Source organism: Neoarius graeffei, chromosome 28, assembly GCF_027579695.1.
Source record: "Neoarius graeffei isolate fNeoGra1 chromosome 28, fNeoGra1.pri, whole genome shotgun sequence".
Lineage (NCBI taxonomy): Eukaryota > Metazoa > Chordata > Actinopteri > Siluriformes > Ariidae > Neoarius > Neoarius graeffei.
In genome coordinates this window covers 14,570,210-14,588,235 of record NC_083596.1, presented here as the reverse complement: position 1 = coordinate 14,588,235, position 18,026 = coordinate 14,570,210, and the positions used below count along the sequence as shown (strand labels likewise).

The window sequence follows — 18,026 nt, the reverse complement described above, 5'->3', positions numbered from 1 at the left end:
CAAAGACACTTGCTCGTTGTCTGTTAGGTCAGACACACACACACACCTGGACACAGTCACACTTTGTGGAATTGTGCGGGGGGCGGGGGTAAGAGGGAGGGGCGGGGTTTGGGGGTGACAGGGGTGTGAAAGGTAAAGATATAAAGGTGAATGTTGTGAAGTTCAGATTCACTCCAAGCCAGGGCTCAGTGCGTTTTGGAGAGATCTCAGGGCTCAGTGCGTAAACTGCCCACAGTCATGGCTTTGTTTTTAGACCAGACTTGTGATTATGTTCATAAAAGGAACAAAGAAGGAGAAATGGACTTAATCTTTAACAAATGTGAAGCCCGTTTTACAGGTGAGTACAGACAGGATGGAGCATTGTGGGGTTTTTTTAATAGAAAAACATCACAAAATTTAGACTTGGTCACATTACAGTTTAAACAGAGATATTTAAAAAAAAAAGTAAAAAATAATAAAAATAAATAAATAAATAAATAAATACTATATCTAAAATTTTATAATAATAATGTTTATTATTATTATTATTATTATTATTATTATTATTATTATTATTGGAGTTCCAGCATCAAAACAGCAATTTAAATAAGACTTTTTTGTTTGTTTGTTTTAATTTTTTGTTTTAACTGAGAATAAAAATAGAGATCAAGGGGAAATAAAATAGCCTACAAAAATATACCTTTATTTTAAAACATAAATGAAGAGAGATGAGTATGCTCTATTCGTAAGTTAAATATATTCTTTAACAAAAAATTTTTTTAACCTTTTAATTTAGAAAAACATTCAATCCTTGTGCGTAAAATAAGCGCCACTAAAGATAAGATAAGATAAGATAAGATAAGATAAGATAAGATAAGATAAGATAACCTTTATTATCAATGGGAAATTTCCTGTTTGCAGCAGTGAATAGCAGCAGAAGAGGACGGATCAATATATATATATATATATATATATATATATATATATATATATATATATATATATATATAGATGAAACACTTATTGTACATATCAGGTGGTCATTTATTTATATATATTTATATATAGGTGTGTGTATAGATAAATACTAAATTAGAGGAATTATGAAGTAGATGAAACACACTTCTTGCACATATCAGGTGGTCGTTATTGCAAAAGATAAGACATTAAAAACAATGCAACAACTATTGACAGACATGCAATCTACACTTGGTTTCCTCGATGATTTCCGGTTTATGAAGTCGTGTCTCGTGGCTTTATGTGATGTTTTCAGATGGTGTAAACGATCACGCGCTCTCTTCACCGGAGGCAGACCGGACTGCGCAACCGGAAGCGCAGAGGAAACGGAAAAGGACGATTTTTAGCCGCGCGCAGCTTTCGGAGCTGGAGCGCGCTTTTGTAATCACACCTTACCCCGACATCACCCTGCGGGAGAGGCTCGCTGCCCTCACCCTGCTGCCCGAGAGCAAGATCCAGGTACAAACCACATTCTTTATCATTTACTAACTTATTATTAAAGTATTAATTCAGTGCATTGTTGTTTTTCCCCTGATGCTAATTATATGGACTGACTTAGGGATTTCTGATCTGTTTATTGTCAAGTCACTTGACTATTCTTCATTTAGATATACTGTGATCATTACCTGGAATAAACACCAAGTCAGGTGCAGCCCATAAATGTTTTACAAAGTTTTAAATCCAATGTCAGCAATTTTTTAGTTCATCAATTTTATCAGCAATCACAAAATCCTTTATTATGTTCTAGTTTACCGATCATATTTTATTTTGCATATCTCCTGTACTTTTGTTTTGTCTTGTTCACACCCCCTTTTTTGCCACTTGGACAACAATGGAAATAAGTGTTTACACTTTACTGTGCTATCCATGTATTTTAATGTGCACTCACTTGTATTCTGTATATTATTTTAGTAAATAAACTCCATCATCATTAGTGTCACCTTTTAAAAGGGCATCATTATAAAGAAATCATCATTATTAGTTTATTTTTTAATTTTTGTTCTTTATCTTTACAGAAAAGCCTCACAAAAGTTATCGTATACATTTTCATTTCATATGTGACCCGACATCATCCCCCCCAAAAAAAAAAATTTCTTATGTTCATTTGGTTTTGTGTGCAAAAGTCTTGGGGCATCCAAAGAAGTGCTGTAGAGCAACGATTCCTTCAGAAATAATGAAATAAAGTGTTTCTACATTAAAAAAAAAGACTACAAAGCGAGATCATCCATCCATTATCTGTAGCCGCTTATCCTGTCCTACAGGGTCGCAGGCAAGCTGGAGCCTATCCCAGCTGACTACGGGCGAGAGGCGGGGTACACCCTGGACAAGTCGCCAGATCATCGCAGGGCTGACACATAGACGCAGACAACCATTCACACTCACATTCACACCTACGGTCAATTTAGAGTCACCAGTTAACCTAACCTGCATGTCTTTGGACTGTGGGGGAAACCGGAGCACCTGGAGGAAACCCATGCATGGGGAGAACATGCAAACTCCGCACAGAAAGGCCTACATCGGCTGCTAGGCTCGAACCCAGAACCTTCTTGCTGTGAGGCAACAGTGCTAACCACTACACCACCGTGCCACCCAAAGAGAGATCAGTAAACATTAAATTAAACAAAGGCAATGATTGGTGTGATGACCCTTTACTTAAAAACATTTGTCTCAGGTAAAATTAGTGCGGTTTTATAAGGAAATTATAATCATAATTAAGGTAAGTCACAGTTGATTTTGATTTGCATTTGCTTCTTATTTTTGTGGCAAAACCCAGCAGCCTTCATTATGGTGGTGGTTTTTTTGTTTTGTTTTAAATCATCTGAAAATTGTCTCTTCCATAATATGCTACTTTACTTCCTAACATACAAACATTTAAAATTTTCTGCTGGAAGACTGTTTGGAAATCTAAAATGTTTTCATACTGACTCGATTAATGTAAAAGTCATAAATTAAAAATTTAGAACAATATAACAAAAAGTTTGTACTTTAAAAAGGACAAAGAAAAAGTGCAGTACTGTATATTAGCCATATGACATCACATATGCAACTCACCAGGTTTAAATACCTTTTCTTTCGTTTCTTCCTTCATTATTTCCCCCATACGGATCATAAATCACTCACATAAACACATGAAATGTATGGTTTATTATTATTATTATTATTTTTTGTAAAAGTTGGACCACACACCTGTCCAGCAGTTTATTGAATAAATATAACAGCTATCACTTTATATTGAAATTGCTTTGGATTAATGTCCTGTATGTTATGATTATTTATATAATTTATATTATTTATCAGTGGTTCCAGTCTTATGATTGGTTTTCATGTTTATCCTGAAAATCTTTAAGACGCAACTTGCGTCATGTGAAATACTCCGACTATTTCCTTACTTCAGCATGATCAGCTGATTATTTCAGATTGCTTCTTGTTTGAATTTCCATGTAAAACAGTGACATTACTTTCCTTTATAATTCCTCATACTATGTTTATTTTGAAGATTTATAGAATTACCTTTTCCTTTTCTAGGTGTGGTTTCAGAACCGACGTGCTCGGAGCATCAAGAGTGGCAAACTGACCAGACCCATGAAGAAAAATCCAGTCATGTCTAATTATAACTCCGAAACCATTTTCCCTCATCCCAGTCCCACGCTTACAGTTTCTTCTCCAGCAGGCCAGAACAACAGACCTGAAGTTTACCAACCATCTACCACAAACGACCAGCAGCAGATGTCTAACCTGGATTGGGTGAGGCAAGTGCTGTGCCCCTGGTCGCAGAATCCACCCCAGCCTCCACCTCCAGTCCCGTCTATATCTCCTGACCTCTCTGGAGCGCTCCCTTGGGGAAGCCGGTCCTCGAAACCACCTGGAAGTCATTCAGTCTCAACAGATCAGATGGCAAGACCAATCCTTTCCTTACCCCAGCGCCAGTGGAATGAGTGTGCTGAGACTGGCACCCATACAGCGTCATCTGGAGGCTTCTCAGGGAAACCTCAGTGTAACATTAATCAGAGTGGGTATCCATCTGTTCCCATGGACCAGGTCGTTCCTTCACATTCTGGACAGAGCTGCTGGCAGGGAAGTATGCACAGACAGGGACAAGCTCTTATGCAGTACCCTCAGACTTCCCTTGGAGACATCTCTGACCTGATCTACAGCGCTGCTGTCGTCACCAACCTGGCCGACTTCTGACTACAACTGCCAGAGTTTTTTTTTTTACGAACTGAAAATGATTCATTTCATAATGATTTTTATTATGATATGATTTATGGACCATGCCCTGTCTAAGCTCTGTGTTTAGCTTTCATAATATCAATACCAACGCTATTCAATCTCTATATTTGACTCGAATGTACAATATTTAAAAACACTATTCATGAATATTGAAAAAAAAATAAAGACAGGGATATAAATATCTGCGATCTAATAAGTTCCAGTGTTATCTAATCTTGTTTTGGTTTTATTAAATATTTGTGATTGATGTAATATTTATGATCAAATGTGGTGTGTATTTCTATCTGTTTTTAAGCTATAAAAATAACAGAATATTATTATACTCATATATGAGAGAGAGGCCTATGTAATCTGTCTTTCTGTTATTCTTGTTTTTGCTTTTTATGATTTGCATAAAACTGTACATAACACACTGTCTTGATCCCCCCCCCCCCAATTATTCATTGTTGTACCTTTTTAGGGGCCCAATGACTTGTCTTTGGGGCAGGAACCTCTAAGGTTCTTATTTATACCATTTATATACTGCTTGGGAAAATATATGTACTTTATTTGGCCCTAAAAAGTTACACAGTTAACTTGAGGCCCAATAATGAGCCCTAAGGGGTACATTAGTGTAGATTGTACCTTGGGGGGACAGAAATGGACTCCTACTGTACCCCTATTTCTAACAATGTGGAATTCATGGTTGGTTAAATAAGTTAATTAAACTCTTAATTTGAAGAATTTATTTAAATAAATGTTATAAGCATAGTTTCAAAAACAAAACGCTGTTATGTAAGGAATAAAAGTAATAGCATGTACTGTTATAGGAAAATGAGTGATCATATGGTGTAATGAAGTTAGTGTTGAAACGCTTAAATTTATTCTTTTCCAACATCACATTCACAAGCGCAATTAGCCAATGCTAACAATTTTAGACATTTACTGTCACCTTTAGTGATTTGGAATGTCCTCATAACATCTTGTATCCTTTTGTCATTTATACTATAACAGTAAGAAGCTCCCTCCATCCTTAACACCCCCCCCCCCCCCCCAAAAAAAAATAGTGTCGGAAAATGTAAAGTTTCAGTTTTACTTTCCAAAATGCTAAATAAACATCTCCTTACAGAAAGCTTCACCATGTCAACAGATACATGTTCTTTTTCCTAAATCTTAACCTGGCGGATCCACTGTACAATCCCTCTATAAATTACTATATTGAAAAAAATAACAAATTAGAAGGAGCACATTAAATTAAAAAAAAACAACTTGTGATTTGCAGTCATGAAAATCTGCAAGTATTAATAAGTAACATGTTAATAACAAATCTGCAAATATTAATATGGAAAATGAATGAACACCTTCTGATCAATCGATTTCAAGCATTCAATAGCACTGTGGTATTTAAAAAAAAAACTATAAAACACTATAAAATGCTGATAACAGTATTTTGTTTTTTGTTTTTTTTAACCAAAAAGGTCCGATAATTAAGTGTAAAATTCCAAACAATCAAGCAGCTTAAATGTCATAAAGAAGTTACACTATTTTATATATACAGTGTATATATATATATATATATATATATATATATATATATATATATATATACACACTTTGTGTGTTTCAAAAAATTTGATATAATTTCACAATCTAATATCTTTGCCAATTCTCATTCAACTGACCTCAAATTTTAACAGCATGCGTGGAAACAGGTCAAAATTTTATGTTTAATGTGTTTTTTTTTTTATCTTTTTAGGTATAAAAATGCCATTCACTGGAAAAGAAAAGCCGTTTTGTGTGTTAGAGTGTGCTCGAACAAGTCGAAAATTTGTGAAATTGTTCATGGAATCCACACACACTACCGTTCAAAAGTTTGGGGTCACCCAGACAATTTTGTGTTTTCCATGAAAAGTCACACTTTTATTTACCACCATAAGTTGTAAAATGAATAGAAAATATAGTCAAGACATTTTTCTGGCCATTTTGAGCATTTAATCGACCCCCCAAATGTGATGCTCCAGAAACTCAATCTGCTCAAAGGAAGGTCAGTTTTATAGCTTCTCTAAAGAGCTCAACTGTTTTCAGCTGTGCTAACATGATTGTACAAGGGTTTTCTAATCATCCATTAGCCTTCTGAGGCAATGAGCAAACACATTGTACCATTAGAACACTGGAGTGAGAGTTGCTGGAAATGGGACTCTATACACCTATGGAGATATTGCACCAAAAACCAGACATTTGCAGCTAGAATAGTCATTTAGCACATTAGCAATGTATAGAGTGGATTTCTGATTAGTTTAAAGTGATCTTCATTGAAAAGAACAGTGCTCTTCTTTCAAAAATAAGGACATTTCAAAGTGACCCCAAACTTTTGAACGGTAGTGTACCTTTGAATTTCTCATTCAAATTTTGAGGAATAAATCTTATATTGCTCAACATAAAGCCTGTTCAGTTTAATTTGCCTAGACTATGTAGTTTCTGGGATATTTACATCTCAAATATCAAATTTTTTGAAACACCCAGTGCCTTGCAAAAGTATTCATCCCCCTTGGTGTTTGTCCTGTTTTGTCGCATTACAAGCTGGAATTAAAATGGATTTTTGGAGGGTGAGCACCATTTGATTTACACAACATGCCTACCACTTTAAAGGTGCACAGTGTTTTTTTTTTTAATTATGACACAAACAATAATTGGGTGGCATGGTGGTGTAGTGGTTAGCGCTGTCGCCTCACAGCAAGAAGGTCCGAGTTCGAGCCCCGTGGCCGGCGAGGGCCTTTCTGTGTGGAGTTTGCATGTTCTCCCCGTGTCCGCATGGGTTTCCTCCGGGTGCTCCGGTTTCCCCCACAGTCCAAAGACATGCAGGTTAGGTTAACTGGTGACTCTAAATTGACCGTAGGTGTGAATGTGAGTGTGAATGGTTGTCTGTGTCTATGTGTCAGCCCTGTGATGACCTGGCGACTTGTCCAGGGTGTACCCCGCCTTTCGCCCGTAGTCAGCTGGGATAGGCTCCAGCTTGCCTGCAACCCTGTAGAACAGGATAAAGCGGCTAGAGATAATGAGACAAACAATAATTAAGATGAAAAAACAGAAATCTGGAGTGTGCATAAGTATTCACTCCCTTTCGTATGAAACCCCTAAATAAGAGCTGGTCCAACCAATTCACTTCATAAGTCACATAATTAGGTGACTAAGATCCACCTGTGTGCAATCAAATTGTCACATGATCTGTCACATCCATCCATTATCTGTAGCCGCTTATCCTGTTCCACAGGGTCGCAGGGATCTGTCACATGATGTCTGTATAAATCAACCTGTTCTGGAAGGACCCTGACTCTGCAACACTACTAAGCAAGCAACATGAAAACCAAGGAGCTTCCAAACAGGTCAGAGACAAAGTTGTGGGGAAGTATAGATCAGGGTTGGGTCATAAAAAATATCCCAAACTTTGAATATCCCAGGGAGCTCCATTAAATCCATTATAGCAAAATGGAAAGAATATGGCGCCACTACAAACCTGACAAGAGAAGGCCACCCACCAAAACTCACAAACCAGGCAAGGAGGGCATTAATCAGAGATGCAACAAAGACACCAACGATAACGCTGAGGGAGCTGCAGAGATCCACAGTGGAGATGGGAGTATCTGTCCATAGGACCACTTTAAGCCGTACACTCCACAGAGTGAGGCTTTATAGAAGAGTGGCCAGAAAAAAAGTCATTGCTTAAAAAAAAAAAATCACATTTGGAGTTTGTCCAACAGCATGTGGCAGACTCCCCAAACACATGGAAGAAGATTCTCTGGTCAAATGAGACAAAAATTGAACTTTTTGGCCATCATGGGAAATGCCATGTGTGGCGCAAACCCAACACCCTGAGAACACCATCCCTACAGTGAAGCATGGTGGTGGCAGCATCATGCTGTGGGGATGTTTTTCATCTGCAGGGACAGGAAAGCTGGTCAAGACTGAAGGAAAAATGGATGGCACTAAATACAGGACAATTCTGGAGGAAAACCTGTTTGAGTCAGCTAGAGATTTGAGACTGGGAAGAAAGGTTCATGGTCCAGCAGGACAATGACCCTAAACATACTGCTAAAGCTACACTGGAGGTTTAAAGGGAAACATTTAAATGTCTTGGAATGGCCTAGTCAAAGCCCAGACCTCAATCCAGTTGAGAATCTGTGGCACAACTTGAAGATTGCTGTACACCAACACAACCCATCTAACTTGAAGGAGTTGGAGCAGTTTTGCCTTGAGGAATGGGCAGAAATCCCAGTGGCTAGATGTGCTAACACATACCCCAAGAGACTTGCAGCTGTTAGTTTGTTTTTGTGTCTTATAAATTATTTCCCTTCTTGGAAATACAATAAAGTCATGCTCCAAACAAACAATATCAGACAATAATATGTTAAAAAAACAATTTCTCTGTCCTCTCAGCTTACCAGGAGCTTAGGCTACATGTGGATTTAAGGATCTGGATGGTTTATTAAAGTTGTGGTTATTACAGAGGAGATATGACTACAGACCTCAAACATTGCCTGATCTACTGGACACTGATCACTGCGTATCATAATAATCTCGAGAGTGAAATAATCTTCAAATAAGATAAAATAAAATCCCCTAATCTGGGTGTCAAATCTACAGACTTACTCTGACATACTGTACCTTTGTATGAGTTTGACTCCATGTTTTCCAGATGCAATGAGTACATCCTTTAATCTTGGGTATATCTGATGGATATGCGCTTATTTTGCTACAAGCTGGATAGGAAAATAATATTTATAGCATAGCCAGGCTGACCAGCGCAGGTTCCCAAATTGGGATACATGATAAAGTCCTATAGACTGATCATAAGTAATATTTTTCTTTCCACCTTTTAACAAAACGAACATACATCCCTCCAATATAGGATTTCAAGTTAACATTTTACTAGTGATATTAACTTTAAAAAAAAAAATCTAATCTCAAATCTAATAAAAGGACACAGGAAAAAACAAGCTATAGTGTAGCTATAACTAAAATTCTGGTGCATATAATTTTTAAATAGTCTAATATACAACATGTGTCACTTTATATGGCTCTACACCACTAGTTGTATCGTACTATATTGTATCATATCGGGTGGTGTAGTGGCTAGCACTGTCGCCTCACAGCAAGAAGGTTCTGGGTTTGAGCCCTGTGGCCACTGGGGGCCCTTCTGTGTGGAGTTTGCATGTTCTCCCCGTGTCTGTATGAGTTTCCTCCAGGTGCTCTGGTTTCCCCCACAGTCCACAGATATGCAGGTTAGGCTAATTGCTGGGTTTCAGTCACGTGACTTTCCTTAGCGGTTTTACCGGCAGTGAAATAGCTGGTGGTCTCAACGGCTGCCGTAGTGCAAACAACCAGCGATAACTTATCAGAGTATGCTCGTAATCTAGAAGCCACTGCTCGCTTTAGATATATTCACAAGATTGCTATGTGCAATGGAATCGACCCCTACAGTCTGGGATAGAAGGATTTGTCATACGATCTCGAAAACTACCCTTCAGTCGAGTTCCCCAACATCTTGAACTATCTGCTGTTGCAGACGTCCTTCTACACCGCAACACAGATGAAAGCGTGGAAGAGTATGGAGACTTACAACTTTTTTCTTTGTGGCTGGGTAAAGGACCTAGGTATCAAGTCACTGCCGAATGAATCCTGGATTGTTTTTGCCCGTGTAAGTATGATTTTTTAAGCTTTTCGTTCGCATCTTTACAGCGAAGTGCTGCAAGTTGAAGTGTAAACAAACAACAGTTGGCTTGATTCTCACTTGTTTTGGCTCTTATCTCTCAGGTAAATCATTCACAAAGATCATCAGAAACCCCTTTAAAGACCTGGATCTTAGTTCAACAAGATAGAGAAGTGATCACGGCGCATTGTAACTGTATGGCTGGGTAAGAATTTTGTCGCAACCTTCATGCATATGGACTTTGTGAAGAGTGAGGAGTAAACAAAGAAACAGCTGGGGACTTTAGCGCTTCGTGACAAAAAAGTACCATAAAATAACGACACATAACAAGAAAAGTACTTGGAAAACACTAAGGACATAGCTGAGAAGGAAATACAAACCTTTCCCCAAGTGATCACTGCAAACTCGAGCATGCTTCGACTCGGCTCCCTTCGATTTCAGTCAGAGGTTCAAAAGCCACCTTTCTTGACGTCTTTTTGTGAAATCCCGTGTTCGTTCACCCTTTATTAGTTCATGGGGAACCCTGAAGAAACTTTTATCAGTTTCACGGTTTGATCAATTCGAACAACCTAAAACAACGCAAGCGTAAGGCATTTTTCATGTGAGCAATGTAGCTTCTCCATACAAACGCTCTGTCAACTGAGCTTTGGTAGACCACCAGCTAAAGTTTTGAATAACTAATGAGGCAGATGCGATGTCACATGAAACCCAGCAATTGGTGGCTCTAAATTGATCTTAGGTGTGAATGGTTGTTTGTCTCTATGTGTCAGCCCTGCGATGATCTGGCGACTTGTCCAGGGTGTACCCCACCTCTCGCCCATAGTCAGCTGGGATAGGCTCCAGCTTGCCCGCAACCCTGCACAGGATAAGCGGTTACGGATAATGGATGGACCACAATGGAAATAAGTGTTTTATACTTTGTTGTGCTATCCTTGGTTTTAGTTTCATGTATTTAGTTCAACTGTACATTAGTATATTGTCCTACTTGCATGTATCCATCCATCCATACATACATACATTATCTGTAGCCGCTTATCCTGTCCTACAGGGTCGCAGGCAAGCTGGAGCCTATCCCAGCTGACTATGGGCGAGAGGCAGGATACACCCTGGACAAGTCGCCAAATCATTACAGGGCTGACACATACAGACAAACAACCACTCACATTCACACCTACAGTCAGTTGAGAGCCATCAATTAGCCTAACCTGCATGTCTTTGGACTGTAGGGGAAACTGGAGCACCCGGAGGAAACCCACGCAGACACGGGAAGAACATGCAAAATCCGCACAGTAAGGCCTTCATCGGCTGCTAGGCTTGAACCCAGGACCTTCTGGCTGTGAGGTGACAGTGCTAACCACTACACCACCGTGCTGCCCCCTTAATAAATTGATCTAATATAATATCCATCCATTATCTGTAGCCGCTTATCCTGTTCTACAGGGTCACAGGCAAGCTGGATCCTATCCCAGCTGACTATGGGCGAAAGGCGGGGTACACCCTGGACAAGTCGCCAGATCATTACAGGGCTGATACATAGAGACAAACAACCATTCACACTCACATTCACACCTATGGTCAATTTAGAGCCACCAATTAGCCTAACCTGCATGTCTTTGGACTGTAGCGGAAGCCGGAGCACCCAGAGGAAACCCATGCAGACACCGGGAGAACATGCAAACTCTACACAGAAAGGCCTTCATCGGCTGCTCGGCTCGAACCCAGGGCCTTCTGGCTGTGAGGTGACAGTGCTAACCACTACACCACCGTGCCACCTCCTTAATAAATTGATCTAATATAATATCCATCCATTATCTGTAGCCGCTTATCGTGTTCTACAGGGTCGCAAGCAAGCTGGATCCTATTCCAGCTGACTATGGGCAAGAGGCGGGACACACCCTGGACAAGTCGCCAAATCATTACAGGGCTGACACATACAGACAAACAACCACTCACGTTCACACCTACAGTCAGTTGAGAGCCACCAATTAGCCTAACCTGCATGTCTTTGGACTGTAGGGGAAACCGGAGCACCCGGAAGAAACCCATGCAGACACCGGGAGAACATGCAAAATCCGCACAGTAAGGCCTTCATCGGCTGCTAGGCTCGAACCCAGGGCCTTCTGGCTGTGAGGTGACAGTGCTAACCACTACACCACCGTGCCACCCCCTTAATAAATTAATCTAATCTATGTTATTTTAATACAACTTTTAAATTAAAATTTATGTGCTCATATGGCAGGGATGCATTTGGGATTAAATGAGACAAAAGCGTGTCTTTTATTCCAATTAAATAGCACCACTATACGCTAAGCTGACCTGAGATCAGTTTATCACTAACTCTTATAACGTCACTGCCTCAAATTCACCCGTCTGTCACTGATCTCAGATCAGCCTGGAGCGGACTCATATCCATTAACCCGTTTAAACAGCGGCACGAGATCAGTTTGTCGCTTTCGTCTTACACAGCATTGGCTGTAATTCCGCAGTCTGACACTGATCTCAGATCAGTTTTCGACTTGAGGGTCGTGCCCTTTGGTACTGCGTTCTGAACTGAAAACAAAGATGGCGGCGGTGTGTGTGTTACGGAACTGGGGGATATTGTCTACTATTCACAAGTTTAGTAAAAAACACACACTGCGGCTACTCAGTGTGGAACTCAACAACAGACATGAAGTGAACAGACGCCGTCTGCAATGTTCCTCATGTGGGCTCCTGAATATACAACAAAAACGGTTCATGTCGTCCCGGTAAGCAGTTGCTCCGTCTTTAGCTAACTATGCTAAGTCAGCGTTAAACAAGCCTACTACCATACTAAAGAGTATGTAGTATGCTAAACAGTACAGCTGGAAGAATACTGCTTTGGCGTACTATTTAGTACGTTAGTACGCGATATTGGACGTTTATATAGTTAAATGGATATTTAGGACGATACATATCCTGCTAAAGACTTTTGTGGGCTGATAATTGTTAATAACACTCCCAGGTTGCTTTGTAACTTGAATTAGTTGTTGAAATGTTTAGATATAGCAAGTTATTATTTGACATGTGACTATGCTAACACGATAGCTAAACAAGGCGTGCATGGTTGTGTAATCGTGTAGCTAAGCTAAGCTAGCCGTTATGTTAGACTTGCAGTCTGACAGTGGGACACATCATGCTAAGCTAGTGTACATAATCCAGTGTAGCTAGAGTATGATAAAGCAAGAATGCTATAATTATAGATAGACCAGCTATGTTGTATGGTTTGGAGACAGTGGCACTGATTTTAAAAAAAAAATACTGGAGGTAGCAGAGCTGAAGATGTTGGGAGTCAGGAAGTTGGAGAAGATTAGAGGGACAGGACATGTACTGTAGGACAGCTTGGAGACAAAGTGATAGAGGTGAGATTGAGATGGTTTGGACAGGTACAGAGAAGAGATCCAGGGTATATTGGGAAAAGAATGCTGGAGATGGAGTCGCCAGGTAGAAGGAGAAAGAGGAAGACCAAAGATGAGATTTCTGGATGTGGTGAAGGAGGACATGAGGACGGATGGTGCGACAGAAAAAGATGCGGAGGAGATGGAAGGACATTATCGGCCGTGGTGACCCTCTAACAGGAACGAAAGAAAGAAAGCACAACTTCATTCATCACACACTTGTGAAATTCCTCTCTGCATTTAACCCATCTGAAGCAATGAGCGCGCACACATACCCAGTGGGCAGCCATGCTAACGGCGCCCGGGGAGCAGTTGGGAGTTAGGTGCCTCGCTCAAGGGCACCTCAGCCCGAGGCCGTCCCATATTAACCTAAGATAGTCATGTTGTCACCCAAATGAGGATGGGTTCCCTTTTGAGTCTGGTTCCTCTTGAGCAGGGCTCTAAATTAACTTTTTTTCTTTGTGTCCCCCAGTGGTCCCGAATTCTGTGTTGTATTGTCCCGAATGGAAGCAATAGTGTCCCCATTTTTTTTCCTCTCTGAAATAACCAGTGGTTAATATTATCATATGAAGTTACTATTATATTTGTAACTATGCGATTTTGAACCCTTTATATCATTTTTACAATAAGTCACAAGACACAAACGACACATGTCCTATACATCATCTACTTCAAAATTACAGTTATTGCATTTTCAGTTTATTAAACTTTGGCGATCTCACTGTATGTATAGATACCCGTTTATTTAAAGGGGCCAACTAGCTCATTCAGAAAATGTTTCAACTCCCTACATCTGCAGTACACTTTAGCTGAAAATAAGACCCCTTTTATGTTCATTTCATCTACTTATACCTTGAATATCTGTTGGCACTTATAAGGCCAACTTATAATTTTCACCATTACCGTTATCCATTTTTATGAACTTTCCGTTTTCCATTACCGTTATCCATTTTTATGAACTTTCCGTTATCCATTTTATGAACTTTCGCTGCCGAAACGTGGGTGCAAATGTTAGCAACATCAACATAGTGCCAGTAGGTCCGAGCCTAGTTGTGCTGCTGACTGACTAAACTTTCTGAACTAGAAAGACACCAAGAAAACTCACTTATTCTGTTGAACGGTATCTTCCGTCAATATCATCCACATCATTCCTATTGTATTTTATAACGTGTCTAACAGTGTTCATTAAGTTCATTCAGTTGCTAGCGTTGCCTGCAGACCAGGCGATGACACTTTGGATCCTGAAGGTCCCGGAGACGTTATGTCTGGGCTTTCAGTTTCTTCCCCGCGGTCGGTCCGCTTCAACCACTTTTGTTCTGGCAAGAGTCGGCGCAGCGTGTGTGGTAGCAATTCCATTCCAAGTCCATATAATGCGGACACTGGCCGAAGATTCTAGAACAGAATGCGCTGCTCTGTAGCCTACGGATGCAGGTGCATCGAAAGTGTAGCTACTATGTATTTTTCGCTGTTAACGTTTTAAAATTAAAATTGACAAATTAGGTGAATGTCTACGTATGTGTTACGGCTTTGTAAATAATATTAATGTAGAACTTTTTTCTAGATCTATTTTTTTTCCATTGTCCCGGGATTGTCCCAGATATGATAATTTTGTGTCCCGATGACATTTTTTATGGTCCCCGGGACGTCGGGACACCGTTAGTTTCGAGCGCTGCTCTTGAGGTTTCTTCCTCGTGTCTTCTGAGGGAGTTTTTGCTTGCCACAGCCTTGCTCATTGGGGATAGATTAGGGATAAAATTAGCTCATGTTTTAAAGTGCATATTCTGGACCAATTTGTGTCAGATAACGGAATCCAGGGACACATGTCCGCCCGGGGGCATTTTGAGTTATTGACAGATTCAGAAAGTACAGTTTCTAAGCTTTCCAATGATGCCTTCCATGTGGAGATCTGACAATATTTGAAGAATGTGTGGCCTTTTGAAAGTGCATACCTCTTAAAACAGAAAAGGGAGAAAATCGCCCTCAAAGTTTTCCATCTCAGCTACTCTGGGTGTAGGGCGGGCACATAATGGTGCTTATCTGCATGACATTAAGGAAAGCCCTACCCCCTACTAGCTAGTACGATGCTACTTTCATGTAAACAAAGATCACCACGTCAATTTTCCTTCCATGCAAAGTATGCCCAACACAATTATGAAGTACAAGTCCTAAAGTATACTTTAACGTTTTGTGGTTGAAAAATTATTCACACCGTAAGAAAGAAAGATAGCACAATGATGACACAACTAACACAACACTAGTTTCATGTAACCAAACCACAACACTCTCCGTTACATGCAAAAATAACCCCGCAGCCTTAGATTAATAAACTTACCCCATCAGAAAGAGAAACGTTGCCTTGCACACACCAATGCCTCCGATGGAATGTAGTCCTAGAACACTTCCTTTTGGTTGCGGTTTTTTTTTGCTAGAAATGGTTATCTCCGATGTAAATACCGTGTGTCTGTTTGCTTCGCGGTGTTTCAGCTCCTCTGCGCTCTGTTTAGCTTGCTCATTCCATAGTGAAATTACATGCCTGTATGTAGCTTAAGTAGCCACGAGCTCAGCTCGTATCATACAGCTGATTCTCGAAAAAAAACCCAAAAGACTTAAATCATCATGTGAATGGCCCATATGGTAATTTACCCACACCCCCCCAGCAGGCTACAGTCCTGACAAAAACGAGACAATTTGCAACAAAAAAATGTATGCTTTTCCAACAAAACAATCTATTATCTGAAATACTGATTGCATTCTTCAAGATCTCAACTTGCACATGATGGAAAAAAACGAAAATCACAAATTTCGAAAAAAAAATGCTTCTTTTGCGATTATCTCGGATTCGTTTCGGCCGACATGCGTCCCTGGATTCGGTGAGGTGTCACATTTTGTTTTTTTTTTAAATATATATATGAAAGTATGTCCCTTTACATACTCATCCAGAAGGGTAATTTTGCACAAGGCCATCTGTCTACAGCAGAAAAAAATAAAACACGTCTGGAAAAATCCCAAGGGAGTCTGGAGCCAGATTCGTAACGTTACCTGCGGAAGCGCCAGCAGGCTGCGCGAGCTTGCACGGTTTCAGTGCACAGCCTGCGTAGACCAAGTGCTCCCATTTCTCTCTCATTGTCCAGGCTTTTGGAAAACGATGAGTACTAATCCCATCAAGATTGGTGTTGCTACACCCTCCTACGATACATCTGTTAACCATTTTAATAATTACGTGATAACGTTGAAGAAATTTGCAGAAAACCACCAGGTCGTTTTCTCATAAACAAACCAGTGCTGACGTAGGATTCAGAAGGAGGCGTCCCGCACGCGACGTCACGAAAATCAATGTTTCCCGGGAAATCCAAATGCCAAGTTTTTTCAGAGGCGGACCAATTCGCCTCAAATGGCTTGATTTCAACTGAATTTTTCTGGTATTGCGCAAGGTAAAAAAAATTGCGCAAAATGTGACAGATATTTGACCAAAGTTTAATATAAAATAGGAGAATTACATTGATCTTGCTCCTGAATTTACCCGTGATATGCACTTTAAGTCATTCAAATTCTGCAAAGCTGCTTTGCGACGATGTTTATTGTTAAAAGCACTATACAAATAAACTTGACTTGAGATAGCTGTGCATCCAAGGGTTCTTGGTCGCTCTGTGTGTGTGTGTGGCTGGATGCTCCACCCTCTCCATTTTAAAACTTGGCTTGATCACGTTCATCATACTTTCATGTAGAAACTCATCCTTGGCTGCATATTGCCAAGTAATCCTCTTAATTTATTTTATTTCCTCAGGGAAGATTAGATTATTATGGGGCAATTCCACGGGTAACTGACGCAACATTCAGAGGGTTTAAAATTAAACTGTGTGGCTATTATAGAAAGAGCAAACTCAAACAAATATGGAATGACTTAAGGCCCAAAGGCCATCTTGGACAACACAGAGTTTTTCCCAGATGTGAATAATTTATTTAGTGGCATGCAGATAACATTGGTAACTGATGCAACTTGGAGAATTCGGCAACTGTGAACACAAGTACAAACGCCAATTTCTGTGAAACTTGTTGCAATTGTATTAACATTTTTTCCAACTTTGCTTTTAACATGCCATAGTATACCGTACAAGGAAAGAAATAAACTATGAAAAATGTTTAGAACTGAAGGTTTAGATCATAGAATGTACATTAACTGACGCAACACTTTCCAAATTTTACATATGATTTGATGTACACAGAGAGAGAGAGAGAGAGAGATGAAATGTGGTAATTTTCTCTTTCTTAGTCATAATATCAATCAGTGACCAAAGCTACTTGTAAGCTCTAAAAGGCCCCAAAGCTGTGATACTCACTCATACCCCTTTTCCATCAAATCAGTTCCAGGGCTGGTTCGGGGCTCGTGCTGGTTCACAACTCGTTCAACTTGCAAGCCAGCTGAGAACCAGTTTGCTTTTCCATAGCTCGCGGTGCTAAGGGAAACCACGTCATTACGTCGCTGTATACGTCAGTTACGTCATTGTATACGTCAGTTACGTCGCTACGTTTGCATAAACCTTGGCGCGAATATCGAAGCAAAAACAACACAGAAGAAGCAGCAGCAGCAACAACAACAACAATAATAATAATAATGGATGACTTCGCGTTTGTACAGTTGCTGCTTCTCGTCGCTTAAAAATGGCGATCTTTTGCGGTCTTGTTATTGTTGTTGGTCT

The 18,026-nt window shown here is 39.9% G+C and overlaps 2 protein-coding genes across 4 annotated transcripts in view; both read left to right on the top strand.

Annotated features, from left to right (window-relative positions):
• Positions 1 to 237: 237 nt before the first annotated feature.
• On the top strand, positions 238 to 4,185 carry sebox (SEBOX homeobox). Its single transcript, XM_060912611.1, has 3 exons — positions 238 to 337; positions 1,253 to 1,455; positions 3,523 to 4,185. The coding sequence occupies exons 1-3, from the start codon at positions 238 to 240 to the stop codon at positions 4,183 to 4,185; spliced, it is 966 nt and encodes a 321-aa protein (XP_060768594.1).
• Positions 4,186 to 12,469: 8,284 nt separating this feature from the next.
• The window catches only part of poldip2 (polymerase (DNA-directed), delta interacting protein 2), a 59,937-nt gene continuing 54,380 nt past the window's right edge, over positions 12,470 to 18,026 (top strand). For all 3 annotated transcript variants that reach the window (XM_060912187.1, XM_060912186.1, XM_060912185.1), the window contains exon 1: positions 12,470 to 12,660. In XM_060912187.1, the coding sequence (XP_060768170.1) occupies positions 12,476 to 12,660 (185 nt within the window). In that variant the 5' untranslated portion in view covers positions 12,470 to 12,475. The remainder of the gene's footprint in view (positions 12,661 to 18,026) is intronic.

Excerpts from the sequence above, each read along its gene's own strand:
- sebox (XM_060912611.1), top strand. The coding sequence starts at position 238 with ATGGCTTTGTTTTTAGACCAGACTTGTGATTATGTTCATAAAAGGAAC. Across the intron at positions 338-1,252 it reads ATGTGAAGCCCGTTTTACAG|ATGGTGTAAACGATCACGCG; the intron begins GTGAGTACAGAC and ends TGATGTTTTCAG. Across the intron at positions 1,456-3,522 it reads TGCCCGAGAGCAAGATCCAG|GTGTGGTTTCAGAACCGACG; the intron begins GTACAAACCACA and ends TTCCTTTTCTAG.